At 36.2% G+C, this 19,824-nt stretch overlaps 1 protein-coding gene across 1 annotated transcript in view; it reads right to left on the bottom strand.

The window, feature by feature from the left end:
* Window positions 1-19,824, bottom strand: part of LOC125224803 (corticotropin-releasing factor-binding protein) — a 64,248-nt gene that overhangs the window by 7,087 nt on the left and 37,337 nt on the right. Inside the window, exons 5-6 of the mRNA XM_048128263.1 lie at window positions 19,395-19,573; window positions 4,561-4,669 (exon numbers count right to left, since the gene is read on the bottom strand). Of these exons, the coding sequence (XP_047984220.1) occupies window positions 4,561-4,669; window positions 19,395-19,573 (288 nt within the window). The remainder of the gene's footprint in view (window positions 1-4,560; window positions 4,670-19,394; window positions 19,574-19,824) is intronic.

The raw sequence follows: 19,824 nt of genomic DNA, 5'->3' as shown, positions 1-19,824 counted from the left end.
CCTCAGGTTAATTTTGCTATGAGTAATGAGGTACATTTTGTGAGAAACATGGGCCATTTGCGTTATTACCTTAAATCATCTCGGCATACACGGTAGCACAGTACATAAGATATTTGATACTAACACAATGAATTTACAAAAGTATTTTACTTAATATTTTATTTTTATTATAAACTATGGAATGAAGCGCTGGTGGCCTAGCTAGCGGTAAATGCGAAATGTCATTTGATATTAGCCAGTCGCTTTTCGGTGAAGGAAAAAATCGTGAGGAAACCGGGCTAATCCCAATAAGGTCTAGTTACCCTTCGGGTTGGAAGGTCAGATGGCAGTCGCTTTCGTAAAACTAGTGCCTACGCCAAACCTTGGGATTAGTTGCCAAAGCGGACCCCAGGCTTCCATGACCCGCGGCAAATGCCGGGATAGCGCAAGGAGGATGATGATAAACTGTGGAATAAACAGTCACTTGTGGTATTTCCGGGCCGATATGACCTTCAAGAATAAAAGCGTACTCCGATCGTAAAGGCCGGCATCGCATTTACAATACCTCTGGACAGAGGTGTTTCCGTTCTCCATGGGTGGTGATAATCGCTTACTAACTGGCGGCAACAAAGTGTTTGACATCTTGTAACAAAAAGGACTGGATAAAATATCCATACTAATATTATAAATGGGAAAGTGTGTGTGTCTGTTTTTTTCCATCTTTCACGGCAAAACGGAGCGACGAATTGACGTGACTTTTTATATTTAAGTGGAGGTAGTTGACGTGATGGAGAGTGACATAGGCTAAATTTTTGTGTCTTTTTAAGCCCCCACTTCCTTAAAATGGAAGATGGAAGTTTGTATAGAGTAAAAATCTAAAAAGTTTTTTGTGAATTAAATCAAAATACAAACACGATTATATTGCTGTAAATTTTCAATGTTTACTAAAATTTAACGCGGAGATAAAGGAAGCTTATTTACGTTCAATTTGGCGATAAAGCTACAGTTTGTATGGCAATTAAAATTAATATATAAAAAAAAATCTACAAGTAACTATTAATAAATCTACTGGAAAAAAAAGGAAAGGTTAACAGAAATACTTAATTATTCTTGTTCGACCTGTCCGCAAAAGCCGCAACTAACAGTATTAATTTATCCCCAAGACTTTTCCGAATAATAAAGATGGGCGCTTATTCTGGTGAGAAATTGTGCGAAACTGCAACCAAGAACTATTTAAAACTGGACTGACAAAATACCATACAAAAAAGCGCACCCCTTAAAACTAGATGGCGCTGTTCGCAGCCTGAAAGTGGCCAAAATCAGATTTCCCCAAATATTTTTTCGTGTTTTTATTTTTTATAAGTACAAATGACATATTTCTTTATTTTAAAATCATGATATCACGTCAATAGACATTTTGAAAAAAAAAAATTGTAGGCATCATCAGTGTAGTTATGATAGTATTTAATAGGTGGCGCTAAAAAATCGAGGTAAGATTTTTAGTATGAAGTATGTAAATCCTATATAAATAATCCGTGCTGCAATATTTTAGTCCACCTGCTAAAGCCCGAACAGAAGTATAATACTATCAGCAGCGGCTGGTCCATACAAGCCGATTCCCACCGGCTTGCCTAAAATTGATTACTACTAAAGTACCTAATGTTAAGGTGGGGTTCTTTTTGCTCAGTGTTGCCTAGCAGAAATTTTCACCAGTCGCCAATGATGACTATGCGCCATGTTGCGGAATTTCAAGAAAACTATTTATTTCTTGTCTCCGTTTAGGTACATGAGATTATCAACAACGCCCTCTTGACAATGCTCGTATAGGACTCAAGGCCAGGCTTAAATAGTCATAATGAAAAAAAAAAAATGAAAAATAAATCTTATACTATTAACCGAGCAATTCTTGTATATTTATTTATTTATTTATTTATATATACCGACGATCTCGGAAACCGCTCTAACGATTTCGCTGAAATTTTTCGTTCGTTTCGTTTTCAGGGGTGAATAATCGATCTAGCGTAGCCTTAGATCCCGGAAAATGCGAATTTTCGAGTTTTCATGAGTTTTTCTTTCGCGTTTGTAAACGTAAAATATGGTCCTTAATTTCACCGCGCGCGCATCGATTCCGCTTAGCTCAGTCGTACGAGGTCGGTCTAATGTACGCAGATAGATCGTAGGTGTCAGGATTTCGAATCCCGGCCAGAAATTAAGTTTTTGTTTTTTGTCTTTTTTTTTTGTATTTATAAGAGTTTTTTTTTTATCTAAAGACGTGATATATTAAATTGAACCGAGCGAAGCTCGGTCGCCCAGATATTAAAAATTAATGTGACTATAGCCGCCGCCATGAATTCCTGAACTTTTAGAATACCCTGTGCCCATGAAGAATAAAGGTAACCTCTATTTAATTCTTCAATTTCTTCATGGTTGTGTCATAGCCCAAACGTCACGGAGTCATCGGAATCGGAATAAATTGTGACGTAGGAAATTGTTTTATAAATTAGGAGAAAAGGAGGTTTAGGAGAAATTTATCTTTCAATTTTAAATATGAATCAAATTTACCTATTTCATTTTTGAATAATTAATTGAATAATGTATATTCTTATGAGAATAAATGTCTTAAACCATATTTTCACACATACAAATATATTACAGGATGAACCCAATGCGATATTGTAGTAACATTTTTTTATGCCTATAGTTATCAGAATCAGTCTGATAAAGAATAATTCAATTTATTATCATACAGCTTGGCACCCCGTTGCTACCCACTGGGCGATATGCTATAAATAATAATAACATCAACTTCATAGTGTTTTCATGGATAGTGCTATATCGCTTTCGGCATTATTAAAATATTAGTCCACGTGTTTATACATAAAAATATACCTATAAGTAATTTGTTCTTTTGCCAACTTGTTTTTTCAATGTCTGGTCAATTAGTAATGCATATGGAATATGCAAATAAAACCTAATTATGACTGAGTTTTAAAATGGTATGGTAGTAAATATAACGGAAAGGTTATATGCAATTTTAAAAGGTCAGATGGCAGTGGCTTTCGTAAAAACTAGTGCCTACGCCAAATCTTGGGATTAGTTGTCAAAGCAGACCCTAGGCTCCCATCGAACCTTTAATTTACATTTATATTACGCTTCTTGAATAACCCTACTGTCCCTACTTACATTAGACGGGAAATGACATTTGAAAGTAGTTCTTAACACATCCTGCACGTTCTACATAAAGACTCTGCACGGGAAGCATGGTCACGCGATAGACGATAAAATATGTCCCTATACAAATAGTGCGAGACGGCCTGCTATTTTATCGTCTATTGCGCGACCATGATTCCCGTGCTACGTGATACCAGCTTTGAGCTATATTTAGAACGATTGGATTTTTATAATGCACACGTTCTAAGTAGTAAGTTTAACGTCATTATTATTAAATTAAAACGGGACTTAATCGCGTAAAACTCCCTTAATCCGTGACCACGGACGTAATGTCATGTCCGAAACGTCGGGTTAAATATAAAACGTAAGTTTTAATTGTCCCGTTTATCGTGTTAGTTTAAATCAATATAAGTTTAACGTGTATAAATGCGTCTCTTGGTGTAAAAATGCGTTTATTGTATAACATGATGATTAGGATGATGACGATGATGATGAATTCGAAACGCGTAAAGAGAAGGAAGAGTCGTGAAACATCATCATCCTCCTTGCGTTATCCCGGCATTTTGTCACGGCTCATGGGAGCCTGGGGTCCGCTTTGACAACTAATCCCAAGATTTTGGCTTAGGCACTAGTTTTTACGAAAGCGACTGCCATCTGAGCTTCCAACCCGAAGGGTAAACTAGACTTATTACTAGAATTAGTCCGGTTTCCTCGCGATGTTTTCCTTCACCGAAAAGCCACCGGCAAATATCAAATGAAGAGTCGTGAAATATTTGGAAAAAATACATACTAATAAGTAGGTAGTAATTTATGCACACTGAGAGAAATTTGCATTGTGAATTTAACAAGTTCGACTTGTTGCGGTTTATCCGTTTGAATCAGCCAAACGTATGTTTAAAACAATATCTGTCAGGTTGTTTTTATAAAATCGACTTGTTGATTCAAATATATTGCCGATTCAAATGACAAGTAGCTTGTTGTTTGAACCAAAGAGCACGTAGGTGCTATTTTAACCAAAAAACTTGTTGAACGAACATGAAAACTGGTTGTATTTTCTCTCAGTGCATGGCGCTTTTCTTTTTGACTAACCTTATAACTGTTTTAAGCAACTAGATATACTATTTAAAGAATAGTGACTCCTTTGAACACAGAGTTTTTCGACGACTTATCTAACCCAAGTGACGCAGTTACCCGTGTAGATCTCACGCCCACCCATCAAAAACCACCACCCACTTGGTCAAAAGGATGGGGCGCAAACACTTACATACGTCACTGCGGAAATGTTCCCATACAACCTCCTCCCAGGGGATGTCGTAAGAGTACGTATACCTATGTTTTTGTTCCATCATACATTATAGAATCACGGGGATCCCGGTTGACCTTAAATAATTTATGTCAAAAAAAGTTTACCTTCTTTGGAGTCGAGCCCACACATACTGTCATAGACTTCCATCTTGGTGTGATCTAGGCCCCCGGCGCCACCGATGTCCACATAGTCCGGCAATCCTCGTTTTTTGCACTGCACAAACATACACAACATAATTTCATTAAAAATATTTCAGTCATTAAGTATATACTTCACTAAATAAACATTTTTGTTCTTCCAGTCGTTTAAAAGCAGGCTCCAACACATCTCACCTACTCGTAGATTGCTTTTTTAACTACTATTTACGCTTTATTTTTAGCAAGAAACAAAGGAGCAAATAGGTAGTAAGTAACAGTTAGTAATATATTTAATGTAGTACTGCAAGATAGAAGCTTGCAACTTGATAATCAAGTTTATAAATATTTAATTATTATAATCTCTTAAACCGCTCTGCAGTTAACAACTGTCATAATTACCTTGCTTCTTTTGCCCGCGGTTTCGCTCGTGTTAAATTCGACAATTGCAACTTTCACCTCCCATTCTAGGGAAGTGAGGGGTTAGAAAGAGACAAAAAGTAGCCTATTTCACTCTCCATCTCTTCAACTCTCTCTACTTAAAAATCACGTCAATTCGTCGCTCCGTTTTGCCGTGAAAGACGGACAAACAAACAGACACACACACTTTTCCATTTATAATATTAAGTATAGATAATTTAGCGTGTTTTGCTTTCTTTCAACAATAATTAAGCAAATAAGTCTCTCTAAAATCAGATAAGGCAATCAGAAAATGAGTATACGGTAAACGAATAATGAAAAAATATACCTAATCAAATTATTTTGCGACGAGACAAAATTTAATCATGAAATAAAGCGAGGAGGAGAATCTTGAGCAGTTTCATGTGGTCTGACTCCCTGCCTCTCTTGGAAAAAGTTTATGTGTATAAGTATGTATGTATCGTCACTACTTTAAAAAAAACTTGTATCTTCGTCTGTCAATGAAAAGAAAATTGTAGTAAGTATGTATGGAATGCATATAGATTTACTGCGTTTTAACTTTGAGGAGCAGCGTGAGATACGAATTTTTAAAAGTAGTGACGGTATGTTACATGGAGGTCTGGTTGACATGAGTATGTATGTTATATGGAGGTCCGCATGTCCAGAATACTGTTCAATATAATGTTTCATTGTATCTTTGCCCATTTGACTTTATTATGTCAAATGAACTCCACTGAGTTGTCCGTGTTTAATCGCAGCTTGAAGCTTTTAGGCGTCATTTTTTGTAAGTCGAAGTCAATAAAAACATTAAAAATGCCTCATTACGTGATATTTAATTGCAACAACACAAAATTATGAACACTCAAGGGCCTGAGACATATTTAAAATCACTGGCAAGTATCAACTTCAGTACAAAATCTGACACGTTCGGCCGCCATACAAATAGATGAACTTGTTTCTTCTATCTGAATCTAATTTTGTGGTCTTTACTAATTTGAACGTGTGGAGTGACAGCTATATAATAAAATACTCAATTTCTTAATGTTAGAATTTTATCGTTGTGTAAAAATTATAACAGTTTTGAGAAAATTATATTGTTAAAAAGAACCTAAAGTAAAGTTGATGTTACAAAGCGAAGTGCAACCAAGCGGCCCTGTCTCGAGCACAGGAGGAGGTTCCAATGCACCTGCTTGTGGAAACAGGTGGCTTAATTATGAAAACAAATTAACGTGGTTCAAGAAACGTGAAGCAGAATCAGGTTAAAATGATGTTATATTTTCAAAGTACCTTTTAGTAAAACACTTTTTTACTGAAGGTGAAGAATATATTATATAAATATATGTATATAAGTATAAGGAAGCTGACTACAGCATTAGAAAATAATGTGTACCTATGATAATTAATTTCTTCCAACGTCTGGTTAGTTTGCTCTATCTTAAAATTTTCACTTAAAAAGGGGTTGAAAGAAAACGAAATTGTGACAGTGACAGGTTGCAGCCTCTCAGCCTCTCGCTTCAGCTACAATAGGCTACTAGACTCATATCGTATTTGGCACAATAAATGATTGTCTTCTGTAGTAAAGTTTATTTGACATAAAAAACCAATATTTATAGATTTTGGGTATTAAAAGTGTATGATGGCTAGTTACGTGTTTTCGATTAAAAATGTGTGTTTTTAGGGTTCCGTAGTCAACTAGGAACCCGTATAGTTTCGCCATGTCTGTCTGTCCGTCCGTCCGTCCGTCCGTCCGTCCGTCCGTCCGTCCGCGGATAATCTCAGTAACCGTTAGCACTAGAAAGCTGAAATTTGGTACCAATATGTATATCAATCACGCCAACAAAGTGCAAAAATAAAAAATGGAAAAAAATGTTTTATTAGGGTACCCACCCTACATGTAAAGTGGGGGCTGATATTTTTTTTCATTCCAACCCCAACATGTGATATATTGTTAGATAGATATTTAAAAATTAATAAGGGTTTACTAAGATCGTTTTTTGATAATATTAATATTTTCGGAAATAATCGCTCCTAAAGGAAAAAAAGTGCGTCCCCCCTCCTCTAACTTTTGAACCATATGTTTAAAAAATATGAAGAAAATCACAAAAGTAGAACTTTATAAAGACTTTCTAGAAAAATTGTTTTGAACTTCATAGCTTTAGTAGTTTTTGAGAAAAATACGGAAAACTACGGAACCCTACACTGAGCGTGGCCCGACACGCTCTTAGCCGGTTTTTTTTTATTAAGGTAAACATCCCAATGGATGACACTGACCCAATGTATGACTATTTCACAGTTAATTTAAAAAAATAATAAAACGGTTCAGAAGTCCAAACTGAAGGTTTGCCAACGCGCTATGGAGCGCAGCATTCTAGGTGTCTAAAGGACCGATCGAGTCCGAAACACTACGCTGCGCTCCAAAACTCGCATTGCTGATGTTGGCAAAAAAACCGCCAGGCTTAAATGGGACTGGGCCGGCCACGTCTATCGCATGCATCCGGATAGGTGGGCTAACATAGCCACCAAGTGGATGCCGACGAAGAAGCGTGGGCCGGGCAGGCCCAGGCAAAGATGGCGAAACGATCTTGACGCCTTTCTGAAGAACTGGCCGGAGGAAACAGAGAACAGGGAGTCATGGAGAGCCAGGGGAGAGGCCTTTGCCCAGCAGTGACACTCAAATAGGCTAACAAAAAAAAACGGTTAACGGTATAAACAAGATACAGGACTTAATCGATCGTCAGCGTTATCTATGAATTTTGTTTTGAATTTGTGAATGATAAGTTTAGTAATTTTTATTCTGTGGGGTAGTTTTTGCAAGGAGGTGCATCTAGCTGGTTGTGCGTCGTAATTTTTACTAAATCTGTTAAGAAACTGCATTTGAAAAGTGGAAATAAAAACCAGGATTTTGAAGTTACTGGTAAAACATCATTATAAACTGTTAGGTGATACATTAAACAATTGATTTAGTAAATTGAAAGTAGATTATTTTCCTTACTTTAGTATTTTAAAGACATGTCATTCACTGGAACAAATTTTTAGATTTTACTAGTGTATGACACCCACGTCATTCATTGGCACAAAATGTAATTTCACAAGTTTTTATTTTGACAATAAATTAAGTAAGTATAACATACGTATAATATACCCTGTAAAAATAAATTTTCTATCTATCACGCGAGTAGTGTCTGACATGGGTATCATACACTGTTTTACTATGGATATAGAGTGAATGACAGGTACGTATCTACATGTCATTCATTAGATCTAAAGTATAGTGTCATACACTGGTGACAGATATAGATAAATAAAAGTAAAAATGCCTCCAAACTCTAAAAAATATAGTTTAGATGACGTATTAAAGGCATTAGACGAAGTATCGAGAGGGATAGCTGTTGCTACCGCAGCTAATAATTACGGAATTACCGTATCACACTGTCATACATTAGGACAGCCTATTTTTTTTCCATAGTCATATATTGGGACATACGAGTTTTCGCGTGTTATCCATTGGTACAATTTCAGGTCTCAAGGGAAACTGAAATTATAAAGAAATGTTATTACTATTATACAATGTAATGTTTCACTGACATAAAGGAAGGATTGGTTCATAAATCTGCATACACCAGTAGTCTGTATGGGTGACATAATAAGTAGTTTTCATAGAAAATGTCTCAAATCCCTCCTAATAGTGTCATTCATTGGGACATTTACCGATATTGGCCACCGAAAACGCTGTCAGCGATGTAGTAACGTCATCTAATTTGAAAATCACCCTGGGTCCGTGGGGTTCGGGCGCCCTGAGTCTCTTTGGAAAAGTTTCAAAGAGACTCAGGGATACAACTGGCGACTGTAGAGTTGGCACTTACCTCGCTCAACCAATCAGTTTGGCAGTCCAGCGAGGTAACGCAGCCAGCATCTGCGGCACCTTACCGTGGGGACCTTTTTTAGATTTAGTTTATTTTCAGTTTTATATTCTTTCTATATATAAGAATTTTTGTATTTAGAATAATTATTTAATTTATACACTTGCATTTGTGCTTTTGTGGGTGATGACAACAAGGTCTACATCGGCCTATTTGAACTTACTTCATGTCAAAATGTTATGCCTCACACTTAAAAGTCAGAAAATGTTGTTTTCGAATATAATTAATTACCTGATGCACAGATAATCTATAGATTAACATGACTGTGTTGTTTTCGCCTGATTACGTAAAAGATAAAATATGGTAATATTTTATTTCGGTTAATTGGACAGACTTTAAAAAAGGGTCAAGTAGCCTTTTGAACCCATATCCTACAGTACAATTCAAAATATTTTATTTTTAACAAAATTTTAGCTAATAAGTTCAGATAGGAAAAAGGTTAAGAGGAAGATGAAAGAATACAAATTTGACATACTTTAAGCCTTCATAATTTAATTAAGTAGATTTGCTTGATTAAAAGATCAAGAAAATTCCTTTCAGTCAAAATTAAAACGATCTGAAAATCAATTTCAAAGGAGCTACCTATATCAAAGATTTTTAAGCTTTATGGTAAACGTGGCAGCTACTCTTGAAATAGGACGGTAATGATGAAACGAATCATTATTTTCGGATTAAGAACGTTTCTTGTGAAATATTGTACATGGGTACGGTAAATGTTGTAAGAAGACCAGAAAATACCTAACTACATAATAATTTAGGACTTCGGTTGAAGAAAGCACGTTGAAGTAATCATTTGGTAGGTAATTCTGATGAATTACTGATTTGATAATCAGTTATAATTTTGTGCATGAAGTACTTGTTATTTAATTTATTGTGTATTCTAGTTAAAGTTAAAATTGAATTGACACGAAAAAAAGGTTTTTTTAAATTAAAGTTTTGATTTTATTTAAGTTTTTATTTGGGTTGCGTGTTACATATTGTGATACAGTATTTACATTTTTTTAGTTTTCCTTTCAGATGGCCTTTAATTATAAACTGTCCTAAATATGTGTAGATACACATCATCTACAATTATATAATATACTTCGATATCCGCCAAAGTACGCGGAGATCTTCTTAAAGCTCTGCAACTAACGTTGTGCCCGATATTTTTACGGTCTTCGTTGCAATATAATTATATACAAATGACTGCACGAACAACTTGCCAACAGTACGTCCTCTCTCTACGTATGTAGATTTTAAAAACATGAATTGCATTAGATATGCAAGCTGAAAGTTTAACTTCCCTGCGCGTTGCGTCGAGTTTATAAAATATTGAACATATTCTAAGTTACCTTCTCATAATGTACTTCAAAGTCTCGAAGATTGGCCGTGATGAAGTTTCGCTCTTTGATAAAAACCATTTTCCCCAGAGACCGTCCTATTACCTTGCTAAAGTAACGGGTTTTAATTTTTTTTATGAAAACCAATCCTAACATACTACCTTCGGCAACATTGCAAATTGTTACAAGTGTTATGTATATTTATTTAAAAATATTTTTCCATCGAAATTCTAATTTTGGTGTAGCGTCCAGAGCCTGTTTTTAGCGGATTATTGCTATGGTAAATCCAGTAAATCCGCAGCTACAAAGATAACTTGCCATAACTTCATTCTTTATTACATTAAGTATATTTTAAGATGACATAAGTCAATATTATTATACAATTTGACACTTATAACTGAGCACCAAAAGTTGTCCGGGGGAAAGAACCAATTTTGGTGGTAAGTATTGAAATCATTTTTATGGTTAAACGAGACGCAGCAAGACGAACAAACGTGTCGTAACATGACCATTCAGGTTCGTTCCTGCATTTAGACATGACACAAGTGTCGTACCTTGCTGGATTGGTCCGCCCCACACAAAAATATCTAATTTTGGTGGGTCGTAATATTTTTCCACCAAAATTGCATAAATTTTGGTGGTGAACAAATTGTGGGCAGTAACGTTTTTGTTTCTATTTGAAAAGTATTTATTACATGTTAAAAGTTTATTATTTCAAGTAGAAAATATTAGAAAAATGAATAAAAGGCTTTATTTTTGATTTTATTTTTTATTTTTGTGGGTAGACCAATTTTGGTGGCGACCATGTCATTGAAATCGTAATTTCTCTAAAACTACTTATTATAATGAAAGGTCATTGATACATAACATTGCTAATAATTAGTTATGTAACATGAGTACATAATTTCAACAAAAATTACAAAACTAAAAAAATCCACCAAAATTAGGCAAATTTCGAGTATGTTGAAATACACCCTTTTGGGAAATAACGTATTTTAAGATTTAATTTCGAGTATTGCTTTATTTTGTAGTCTCATTGTGTAAAAAGCTATTGAAATTACCTTTAAAAACAGACTCGAATGAAAAAAATACTGTGCCATTAGTAACACGTCTTATCTATCTAATTTTCTCAATGAAAACAAATTGAATAAGTAATATTATGAATAAATTACTTTCTTTAATAACGTCTACTCGTTGTACGATAAAAAGCAACAGTGTTCAGCAACCTGGAAGAATCTGCCAACCAGCTTGCATAAAACTTTGCGCTTAATTTAAAAGTATCTTCATTACACCTAAGTACTCCTTTGTTTAGTAAAATACTTTACAGATACTTTGTAGAAACCCCGTGTTCAAAATAAGTATCTATTGAAAGAAAAATAATGCACTTAGTTGTAGAATATTTCTCTTTAATTATTTTTTCTATAAGAGGTAGGTACTAGTTTTCACAAGTAAGACTGAAACTGTCATCTGGCGTAGACATAACTTAAAGGAGTTAAGATATGAGTTAAGCAACTTAGGGAGTTCCCAGAGGAAAAGTAATAAGTTCGAAGGAGTTCTTATAACTTGGTTTAATGGCTAGTTATATCATACGTTTATGACGCTTTACAATTATCAAATGGATATTACTAGGTTATCTTATTTTGGTTTTCATTTTGATGTAAGAAAGAAACTTAAAGGTATTATAGATGGTCGCTGGTTCGAGTGCTGCCCGGGGTGTCAACATTTCCATGTCTACTTTACAAATACTATAAAACATAAACATCCATAGACAAGTAAATATTTAATTTTGACAAATACGCCAATAACTATGATCATAAAACTTGATAAGTAGGGTAGGTAAGTAATCAAGCGTTTCCCCAAATTAGTAGTCAACAATTTTTTTTTTATTTTTTATTTATTTGGGTAATTACAAACAAAAATCTCTAATTAATTATAATTACACAGTATCGTTAAACCAATAAGGTTTGTCTCGATACCTATACTTGATATATCATAATTATCATTCGGCTTTCAACTTATCCTAAATAAATAACTTTTCACCACACCAACTGGTAACGGCTCTCTTTGCTATTCGAAAACAGATAGCAAAAATACATTTTATCCACCAAGAGTGCAAAGTAATTTCATACAAATGACTTTGATGTCTTAAGCTGGCTAGTAGATTTAATTTACCTATTAATGATGATTTTGAATGATAAATATTGAATAAATTGATAGATTTGATTTAGTTTGATGTTTTATAGTCAGTGTTTTATTCACGTTGGCGTGGTGAAAATTTTTGTGTTTCACTCGGTGGCAAAGTTTGTTTCACCTTCGTGCCTTGAAAAACTCGCAACGCTCAGAGATTCCACTTTTTGAACCTACGCTACGCTCGCGGTTCAATATTGGAATCTTTCGCTTGCTCGGGTATTGGCACGTGCGGTTAAACAACAACTTTTCCCCCTTGTAAAATAAATAACTATTATTTTAATTATTTTATAAAAGCAAGAACACGTGTAGAGATTCCCTGTAAGTAAAGGATCTTATTAACATATGCAAGTATTCTCTTTGAATGTTACGAGCTTTGAAGGAATACTTAAAAAGACTAGGAGATATGAAAATGCTAAAAAAATAGTACGTTACACAAGTTACGAATTCCCTCTCTCCACGTGTATCGAAAGACATGAGTAGGTACGTCACCGGCATAAATAAGTGATGATTTCTAAACCTTGTCTTATTATTATAAATAAATATTGGGGACACCATACACAGATCAACTTAGCCCCAAACTAAGCATAGCTTGTACTATGGGTACTAAGCGACGATATACATACCTAAATAGATTAATACATACATACACTGAGAGAAAATACAACCAGTTTTCATGTTCGTTCAACAAGTTTTTTGGTTAAAATAGCGCCTACGTGCTCTTTGGTTCAAACAACAAGCTACATTTGAATCGGCAATATATTTGAATCAACAAGTCGATTTTATAAAAACAACCTGACACATATTGTTTTAAACATACGTTTGGCTGATTCAAACGGATAAACCGCAACAAGTCGAACTTGTTAAATTCACAATGCAAATTTCTCTCAGTGTAGAAAACATCCATGACTCAGGAACAAATATCTGTGCTCATCTCAGAAATAAATGCCCTTACCGGGATTCGAACCCAGGTCCGCAGCTTAACAGGCAGGATCACTACCGACTGAGCCAGACCGGTCGTCCGAGACGTTAATACGACAAATAAAGTACTACTTTGCACACTAGTGCCAATATCATAGTTCTGTACTTGTTGTGATACCTATTTGTATATTTTTGTATACCTGTGAACTTATTTATGCCACAGGACTAAATAAATTCAATATATAGTTCAATACTGTGTAAACGTCGTACGATTCACGTGCGCAGAGGAATTCGGACCTCGTGTCGATTTTATTACCTACTCCAATTGGTTCTTTTAATTTATCGCCACTCGTTTCGAATTTCCTCTTTTTTCGGCGCTTGTATCGTAATGTACTAATTGTAACATAAGAATTGACTAAATTATTCTAAAACTTTAATATTCATATAAGTAGTTATGAGTGCCCATTGCCCATATCAAGTTCAAGGTAATAGAATTATCATTTAATGCAGTTATGTATTGTGGAAAATTCAAAGCACGTAATATTTTTGCCAAACCTTACTTTCATCGAACTGCATTAATGCTGACGGGGTTTCGGTAATAAGTATGCCAATTAAAACCTATCGATATCGAATGATGCATGACATCATTGACATCGGCATATTCAGCATTCATCTTTATTAGTATTAGCAATGCATCACTGCATTATCCAGTTTTAATGATCATTTGATTGAACTAGTTAGGTACAGTCAACCAATTGGAACCCTAGGCCACTGTACAACCATGTCAAAATGACAAGCAGTAAGAGATTCCTTACAATCTGATTTATAACGTCACTGTGCCAAAGTGTTTTTCGGGGAGGTGGGATGACGCTTGAGGGAGAGGGGTCTGGATCCTCGCTCTGGGACCTTCTGATGCAAAGGTTATCCATCGCGGTTCAACGGGTTATGGGTACTTTTGCATCGGGAAGCTCACGGGGGGGCTTGGTAGGTTAGGTTTTTGTATCTGTGTGTGTAATGTTAGGTTAGCTCTAGTTTTTAAGTTTATGCATGTTAATGTAAGATTATTGTATTTATTTATTAATCATGTCACTTGAATGTTATTGTGAAATAAACAATTTGATTTGGATTGGTTGACTGTACATGTACTTATAATAAATAGAGAAAATCTGTAACTTCGGTCGTGTTTTTAACTCCCGACGCAATAACGACGGGTTGCTATAAGTTTGACGTGTCTGTCTGTCTATCTATTTGTCTGTCTGTCTGTGTGTGTGTCTGTCTGTGGCATCGTAGCTCCCGAACGGATGAACCGATTTTAACATAGTTTTTTTTTGAAAGTTGAATTAGTCGGGAGTGTTCTTACCCATGTTCCATGAAAATCGGTCCACTATATCGGGGTTTTTTTATTATTTTAATTTTGTGGTTAGGTTATATAGTTATTGCCACTCGTTTCGGATTTTCTCTTTTTCGCAATTGTAACGTAATACAGTATGTAAACTAACGAAAACCATTTACTGTAACCCGTAAATGTCCAGGTGATACTGAGAAACTTTTACTATGGGATCAACCCCGAAATCACGAAAATATCTTCTGACAGTTTCATAGGTAGTTTTATTTTATAGTAAGTATTTCATATGGGAGAGTAAATTTTTATTTCGCGTTTTGGGTGTTGGTCCCATAGTAAAAGTTTCTCAGTATCACCTGGACATTTACGGGTTACAGTAAATGGTTTTCGTTAGTTTACATACTGTATACTATTATCCTTGTCGTTCATTTACGGTATCGAGTAATGCATAATTAAAACGACAAAAACTCAAAGTAGAAGCTCAAAATAAATTCACGTTCGAATACAAAACGTAAATATTTGGAAAGCTGGTCATCTGGGTAAGCCAATAAGCCAGTTAGCTTAACAAACTGATACATCGCCTAACAATATACGTATAAAACATCCCAAAATGGGAGTATTTGGGCTATTTTTTTTCAAAGTTTTTGCGCCCTTTTTTTGGATTTGGAATTTTTTATGTGGTTTTTACTCAAAATCGCGAGCTCTTTCAATCCTAATAGGAGAAAAAAAGTGTCCCAAGGTTTTTTTTCCATTCCGTTACCATTTTTCATACATTTTGTATGGCGGTAACGAAATGGAAGGTTTGAAAAATGTATGGAAATCTTGGGACATTTTTCATCAGAATCGCGTGAAAAATACCCATGTTACAAAAAACCCCGACCGCGACAATAGTAGACCGATTTTCATGAAACATGGCTAAGAACACTCCCGACTTACTCAGCTTTCAGACAAAAAAAAAATCCAAATCGGTTCATCCGTTCGGGAGCTACGATGCCCCAGACAGACACACACACAGACAGACAGACAAACAAACAAACAAACAAACAGACAGACAGACAGACACGTCAAGCTTATAACACCCCATCGTTTTTGCGTCGGGGGTTAAAAAGTCGCGAGGACAACTTTGAAAAAAAAATGGACCATTTAAATTGCGTTCATGGCAATTAGCGTTCTACAGCCGAATTTCAACAAAATTATGGACTCATTCATTTTGAACTTATTAAGATAGCTAACTTAAGAATTTCAACATAAATTTATGTTTGACTCATTCATTTTGAACTTATTAAGATATGTCTACCTAACTTAAGAACCCGTTGTAACAAACATAAATTTAATGTAGTTTGTCCGCGTGGTGACGTGTTCACCGACGAAAAAATTTCACAAAAATGCCGAAGTGTTTTGCAAACTCGCCCTGAGGGATAACATTTCATAGGTAAATACTATTTATCGTAGATGTCGACTCCGAGTTGAGTAATACGTTTGCTTGTGTAAAACGTTCAATTACACAAGGGAGTGTGTGTTTTGCGCGCAAAACTGACAAAACGATTTATCACTGAAATGTCACGATTTTGTTTTCTATGACTCGCTTATCGTTCGCGTGTAAATTTGCTAAAAATCGCAGGTGTGTTGAAACTTGATCAGTCTCCTACTAACAAATTTGACCCTCCCGAAATCTGTGGTCTCCTACTAACTTTGCCCTTTGCGTACTTCCTTTAGGAATAGGTATAAAGATGAGGGTATAAACTTATTATCGTATGTTATACCCGGCTTTATGTGATTAAATATCAAAATTTTACCTTTATTCCGACGTTTCAGGTTGCACTAGATAGCTGTGGACACGAAAACCCCGGACGTACTCGGTCGTGATATTAAATATGTGTAGGTACCTACAAAACACGAGAGTTTAAAGTGGGCTCCGTGAAATCAGACTCTGATCTCCTTTTATATAAAAAAAATATTAATACGATATAGTACTTCAGAGAAATAAAACTAGTGCCTACGCCAAATCTTGGGATTAGTTGTCAGAGTGGACCCCAGGCTCCCATGAGCCGTGGCAAATGCCGGGATAACGCAAGGAGGATGATGATGATATTTAGTGCTTCAGAGAAATGGAACAACTGTAATAGAGGTAAATAAAGTTCACCTTGAACCGATTTTGTGTGTACCTATTATGTACATTTTACTAAAGAACCCCGCAGCAAACATAGGGAAAAAGTGGTTTCAGTCAAGTCGCATGAAATTTTAGTATGATGTAGATTTAAGTCTCCTGATTATTTTTTTATAAGGGCACAACTCCCTCAGACTTATACTTTCAGAAATAATCAAGTATATATTTTTCTATTTACGCGACGTGTTTTTAGAAATCAATATATCTAAATGATACTCACTGACAGTTACTGACAGTTATTAATAGTTTCCCGATATCGGATTGCAATATCGACTTTCTGTAGGTTGTCGATTGGAATACGTCTCAAACCCCGAGGAGCGACAAGATTATTGCAGACAAAGCAAGGATTTCTTGCTGCCATCATCTAGTATGCTTAACATAAGTGTTGTGATTAATTAAAATGTGCTTATAATTAAGTACGTAATTATCGAAAATAATAAATCATCTTTATAATGTAGCTGTCTGTCACATTGACTTTCATTTTATCAGTTATCTATGTTACGAACTCTATGCAAAACAGAGCAAAGAGGAGGAATTACGTAAAATAGGTAATTTACATATATTTTGTATAAAACAATTAAATTAATTATTTTCGAAAGTATAAGTCTGAGAGAGTTGTGCCCTTATAACAAAATAATCAGCAGATTTAATTCTACATCATACTAAAATTTCATGCGATTTGACTGAAACCACTTTTTCCCTATGTTTGCTGCGGGGTTCTTTATCATAAATCAAATCGATTAACATTTCGTTTGTATATTTTGTATATTTTAGACTAAACCTTAGGTACCGAATTTGTTTGTTACATGACAATGTTTGCGTTTCATTTCTTATTTATTTTTGCTCTCATGACAACCAGGCAACCATATGAAAAATTAATAATGTTTCTCAGTGCGACGGAGAACTTCACACCTGCCGAGTTCCTTTGTAAATTTATTCGGGTTAACTCGCAAACTAACTGTCGCATATATTATAAATAAAATATCTCAGATTTGCATTTAAGGCTCCTCGGAGCCGGAATATAATTTCCTCTCCTAAGAGTTTGCTTCACCCAACGTAACGGAAATGAACGCATCGGAAATGGCATTACCTGACTGATGGTTCCAGTTCAAGTTAAATATGGAGCGAGTTTTGACCGTCTGACGATGAGGTCGATAACCCGAGTCGAGACTGAAGCTCATTGGCTGTATTCAACGTAAGAAGCGACATTGGCAGGACGTTGAGTATTAAGAGGCTAACTCTAGCATTGGAACCAATGCTAGTTTACCGTAGTGATGAAGATTACTTCAGTCAACTTTACGAAAATGGCATTACCAGCCCCTCTAGCATAACTTTTGCCTTGTCGCGTCGAGTCCAACTTTCGCCTTGATGTATGGAAATGGCTATTACTAAAAGATCTGATTGACAGTTCCGATTTCTAAGACCAACATTGATGAGGTTTTGACACTTTTGACTCGGTATACGACGTCGACGTCGAGAATCCTCACCGAGGTTGGAGCTAATCTGTTGATGTAATCAGTCAACATAGCGCAAACTTTACCCGAGTAACGGTCCCGATTTCTAAATAAAGCAGCAAATGGGTTTTGACAATGTGGTCAAAAGACCTCAACGTCGGACGCCTGCCCGACCCTCTCTTAACTGAAGCTAGTTGTGTAACAACGTAAGTTAGTCAACGTAACATATTATTCATATTAAATATATTATATAACCTGACTGAGGCTCCCGGCTTCTAAGTCAAGCAGCGAGTGTGTTTTGACCGCCTGCCCCACGTTGAGGTCCAGTACCCTCACGGAGGCCGGGGCGATGGCGATGAGGGAACAGTTGCCGGCAGAGAAGAGTGAAGAAAAGGTAGTATTACCTGACTGAGGGTCCCGGTTTCTAAGTCACCCAGAGAGTTTTTTAACCACCTACCCGACTATAAGCTTGGACAGTTTGTTGTCGTCAACATAACATTATTGAAGGTAGTATACCTGACTGAGGTCCCGGTTTCTAATTCAAGCAGCGAGTGTGTTTTGACCGCCTGCCCCACGTTGAGGTCCAGTACCCTCACGGAGGCCGGGGCGATGGTGATGAGGGAACAGTTGCCGATGGCGCCGCGGTTGCAAAGGGTGAAGAAAAGGTAGTATTACCTGACTGAGGGTCCCGGTTTCTAAGTCACCCAGAGAGTTTTTTAACCACCTACCCGACTATAAGCTTGGACAGTTTTTTGTCGTCAACGTAACATTATTGAAGTTAGTATACCTGACTGAGGGTCCCGGTTTCTAAGTCAAGCAGCGAGTATGTTTTGACCGCCTGCCCCACGTTGAGGTCCAGTACCCTCACGGAGGCCGGGGCGATGGTGATGAGAGAACAGTTGCCGGTCACGCCGCGGTTGCAAAAGGTGAAGAAAATATAGTACGAGTATTACCTGACTGAGGGTCCCAGTTTCTAAGTCACCCAGAGAGTTTTTTAACCACCTACCCGACTATAAGCTTGGACAGTTTGTTGTCCTTGTCGTCAACATAACATTATTGAAGGTAGTAAACCTGACTGAGGGTCCCGGTTTCTAATTCAAGCAGCGAGTGTGTTTTGACCGCCTGCCCCACGTTGAGGTCCAGTACCCTCACGGAGGCTGGGGCGATGGTGATGAGGGAACAGTTGCCGGTGGCGCCGTGGTTGCGAAGGGTGAAGATGCCTTCGGACCCGAACATCATCACGTTGCAAGCTGGACAAAATAAACGTATTTATAATAATATACCTACTTAAATCCATATTTAATATTATAAAGGGGAAAGTGTAAATAGTTAAAGGGATGGAGAGTATCAAAGGCTACTTTTTGTCTCAAATTTCGAATTTAACGCGAGCGAAGCCGCGGGCAAAAGCCAGTTGTTTTTATTATGAAGCGGAGTGATAAGTGCGTTTTGTTTTCCAAGAACTTTTTTATGATTATCAATCGTTAGTAGGTTTCAAATAGGA

This window comes from Leguminivora glycinivorella, chromosome 3 (assembly GCF_023078275.1).
Source record: "Leguminivora glycinivorella isolate SPB_JAAS2020 chromosome 3, LegGlyc_1.1, whole genome shotgun sequence".
NCBI lineage: Eukaryota > Metazoa > Arthropoda > Insecta > Lepidoptera > Tortricidae > Leguminivora > Leguminivora glycinivorella.
The sequence above is the reverse complement of the archived record's forward strand: the minus strand, read 5'-3'. Positions and strand labels throughout refer to the sequence as shown.